We start from the raw sequence: 4,272 nt of genomic DNA on the forward strand, positions 1-4,272 counted from the left end.
ATATATATATATATATATATATATATATATATATATATATATATATACATTCATAAACGCTCATTTATATATAAATAAATGCTGTGTTTGTGTGTGTGTTTTATTTATTGCCTCTCATCCTTTTCCGGGTCGATAAAATAGCAAGCCTGTCAAATATTGGGGTCGATGAATTCGGCTAGCGCCCTACCCTCAAAACTATTGGTCTTGTACCAAAGTTTGAAACCATTATTTAACTAGTTAACCAATTAACTAATCGATTGCTCAGTTAATCGTTCAATCAATCAATCAATCAATAATTTGGTTTGTCAGAGTTCTTTTGTTGCAATTCGTGGCTTCACTAATGATATACCAAATTCCTCATGAAAGCGAAATGGATACACTCATCCACACACTATATAGATATATATATAAGGCGGGCTGACAGAACCGTTAGCACGCCGGACGAAATGCTTCGCGGTACTTCGTCCGTCACTACATTCTGAGTTCAAATTCCGCTGAGGTCGACTTTGCCTTTCATCCTTTCAAGGTCGATAAATTAAGTACCTGTGAAATTTCGGGCCTTGTGCCTATAAGGAGAAAATGTGTGTGTGTGTGTGTGTGTATATATATATATATATATATATAAACAATATATGAGTATATGCATATATATGTACATGTATGTACATACCTTCATCTATATGTACATATGGATACATATCTGGGTACATGACGTTGCAAAAGAACATGGACAAAATGATAAACAAGGTACAACAAACAAGCAGGCCACATAAAGAACATATCCTTCATCAGCTACGAGCTTCTTTCAGTTTCCGTCAACCAAATCCACTTACAAGGTTACGGTCGATACGAGGCAGGCTATAATAGACGATAGTTGCCCGAGGTGCCGCGCAGTGGGACTGAGCCCAGAACTCTGTAGTTGGAAGCCGCTATTCATCGCTAGTCATCACTACCAGCACCACCACCACAACCACCACTATTATTCTCAGAGGGCTTCATTATCTATTTCCTTGTTATCCGTTTTGTTGTTGCTGCTGCTGCTGTTGTTGTTGTTGTTGTTGGTGGTGGTGGTGAGGAAATGTCTTTTACTTTGTTTCCTTGTGTCTCTGATGACGATGGTAACGGCGGCGGTCGTGAAATGAAGCGTTGGTTTGGTTACAAACCGTTGCTTGGTTTCACGGTCGCCGTCACCACCACCACCACAACAGCAGTAGTAGCAGCAATGAAATCCCGATTGGGGCTCTTTAAAAACGCTAAAGAGAAAGAAATAAAATACAAAAAAAAAAAAAAAGATTAAGAAATCGGTGCTGGTTTGTTTTCGATCCCGTAAGCATAGCGGTTTGGCAAAAGGACCCGATGCAATAATTACCAGACTTTAAAAAATATATATAGGTTCCGTGGTCAATGTAATCGCCTTAAAGGCGGTACTCGGGCGTAGCTGCAGTCTTATAACTGAAACAAAACACACACACACACACACTTTGAACGTAGATCAACGAAACGTTTAAGACAAACACATCAACCAACAAACTCACATAAACTTCAACACACACATACACACACACACATATACACACACTCACACGTACATATACACACATTCACTCACATATACAAACATATTTACTCACACATATTCAGTCACACACACATATTCACTCACTCACACTCATTCACACGTATTCACTCACTCACTCACACATACACACATATTCACTCTCAGACACTCACACATACAAACACACACACACACACACAGATGCACACACACACACACACACATACACACATATGCAAACTTCCTTGTAGCAACGAACACATGTACTGACTCGGATATACAAACAAACGAACTAAAAAGAGGAAAAAAGGCTGATAAACACACACACACACACACACACACACACACACACATACACACACACACATTACACGCGCATACGCACCGAAGTCAATACATAAAGATATTCAGATACATACACAAACTCCAGTAACGCACTCACGCACACATACATACACTCACATGTACACAACAGAGCGAACCATGTCACACGAACCTATCTTACACACACACACATACACAGACACACGCGAACAGCACTAACCATGTCACATTAAACTGTCTTACACACGTACACACACAGACACACACACGCACGTATACACACGCACGAACGCAGATACACACGCGCGCGTGCGCTCAGAAGCAACAGCTCTAACCGTGTCACACGAAGCTATATTTTATACACACACACTCATACACACACGCACGTATTCATACACAGCTCTGTGTCACATTAAACCATCTTGCACACGCACAGACTAACTCACGCACGCATACACACATACGCATACACGCAAACAGCTCTGTCACAGTAAACTTACACATACACACACATATAGATTCACACACACACACACAAACTCATACACAACAGCTCCAACCGTATCAGATAAAACCTATCTTACACCTACATACATAGACACAGACGCAGGCACACATAAACACACACGCAGCCACACACACATACATACAACAACTCTAACTGTATCACATTAACCCATCTTACGCACACACACACACACAGCGACTCTCACTCTCACTCATACGTGAAACCAACACTCACTCACACTTCAACACAACAATATCACGCACTGACTGCTAGTCACAACACACTCAAAAACAACGTGCAGAGACTTCGTTACAAAAGGAAGATCGGGGCACACCGATCTAATTTTTAAAGAAAAAGGATAGTAGTATAAATATATTTATACATGTATATATATTCACACATATTTATACGGAGCTGTTATTTGGTTATTATTCTCTATAATCATTATTGTTAATTATTATTATCATTTGATTCTCGGAGGTTAATTACATACTCAAGATATTCTGTTTTAACCGTACTTGCAAGCCATACTGAACTAAGAAGGAGTGAAGCATTTAACCAATTGTTACGATAACAACAACAAACTTGTATGGGAAGAAAAATCAGGGTCAAATTTTTACCATTTTGACTGACTACCCGTGATAATTCGACTTCGACCTATAAAAAAATAGCAGTCAAATCCACCCTCAAAAATCATATCCGACCACCGTGTTTTTAACAACGGAAACGACACACTACAAAATGTAGTCCTACGTATTACCTATGGAGATGGGATAGTCACGGCTGGAACGCCAATGATCATAGGTCTTCTCGATCAAGGCTGAGCTGGGGCTGCCAGTGTATATATATATATGTATATACATACATACATATATATATATATACATATATATCTGCATGCACATAATATCTCTTATTCATCAGGTAGTCTTTTTTCTTTCTGTTTATATTTTCATTATCATTATTATTTATTACTATTAATACTGTTTATTATTTTACCGCTACATTTACCGTAGTTTCCAACACCCCTGACCTCTTTCCTGGTTAAAGGCATGAATGTTACTACATTCCGTTTTACCAAATTCCCTCCTTCTAAATCAGGAGCTGCTATCGTTAAATGCCGTTGGATATATATATATATATATATATATATATATATATATATATATATATATATATATATATACACATATATATATATATATAACAAGGAAGGGAAAATATCATTGTTTGTCATCGACTAAACATTAGCAAATAACCTTATTTATTTCTTTCATCGGATACCATGTTTCATTAACGGCACATTTTCGAATGGAAAAAAAATTATTTAATGTTCGTATGTGTATATAAATAATATCTATATCAATATGTGTGTGTAAGACGCATATTAACTTAATATACAATGTATATAATTACTATTCACACTTTTTTTCTTTATACATGTATTGTTTGATATACATGTTAAAATGTTGTATACAGTTATATTAATATCTATACACAATACACACGCACACTGTAGCAAACATACGTATATGTTAATTGTTTTTTTTAACAAGAACGGTATTAAGAGTGACTTCGAAGTTTCGGTCATCGTCAGTGATTTTATTTTTGCTAAAGAATAATAATATATACTCTACAGGAAATATTGAGTAAGTTTTCAGTTTAATGTGAAAATGTTTTCTTTATAACTCGACATAAAAACAAACATTAATATGAGACACGTAAAACACCCACACACGTGTGTATATGGCACTAATGTGTTTTAATATACGCAAACATATGCATGTGTATATGTATGTATGTATGTATATGCGTGTGTGTGTATAACGTGATAAATAGAACATATGCATACATGTTAGATGTATATGTGTGTATATGTTAA

General features: G+C 36.5%; 1 protein-coding gene across 2 annotated transcripts in view; it reads left to right on the forward strand.

Moving 5' to 3' along the window:
- The first annotated feature begins 1,934 nt into the window (after window positions 1-1,934).
- LOC106881230 (RING finger protein 150) overlaps window positions 1,935-4,272 on the forward strand; it is a 101,158-nt gene continuing 98,820 nt past the window's right edge. Inside the window, exon 1 of one of the 2 annotated variants that reach the window (XM_052972323.1) lies at window positions 1,935-3,314. In XM_052972323.1, coding sequence (XP_052828283.1) covers window positions 3,242-3,314 — 73 coding nt within the window. In that variant the 5' untranslated portion in view covers window positions 1,935-3,241. The remainder of the gene's footprint in view (window positions 3,315-4,272) is intronic. The other variant, XM_052972324.1, reaches the window with a different exon arrangement.

This window comes from Octopus bimaculoides, chromosome 13 (assembly GCF_001194135.2).
Source record: "Octopus bimaculoides isolate UCB-OBI-ISO-001 chromosome 13, ASM119413v2, whole genome shotgun sequence".
NCBI classification, from domain to species: Eukaryota; Metazoa; Mollusca; class Cephalopoda; order Octopoda; family Octopodidae; genus Octopus; species Octopus bimaculoides.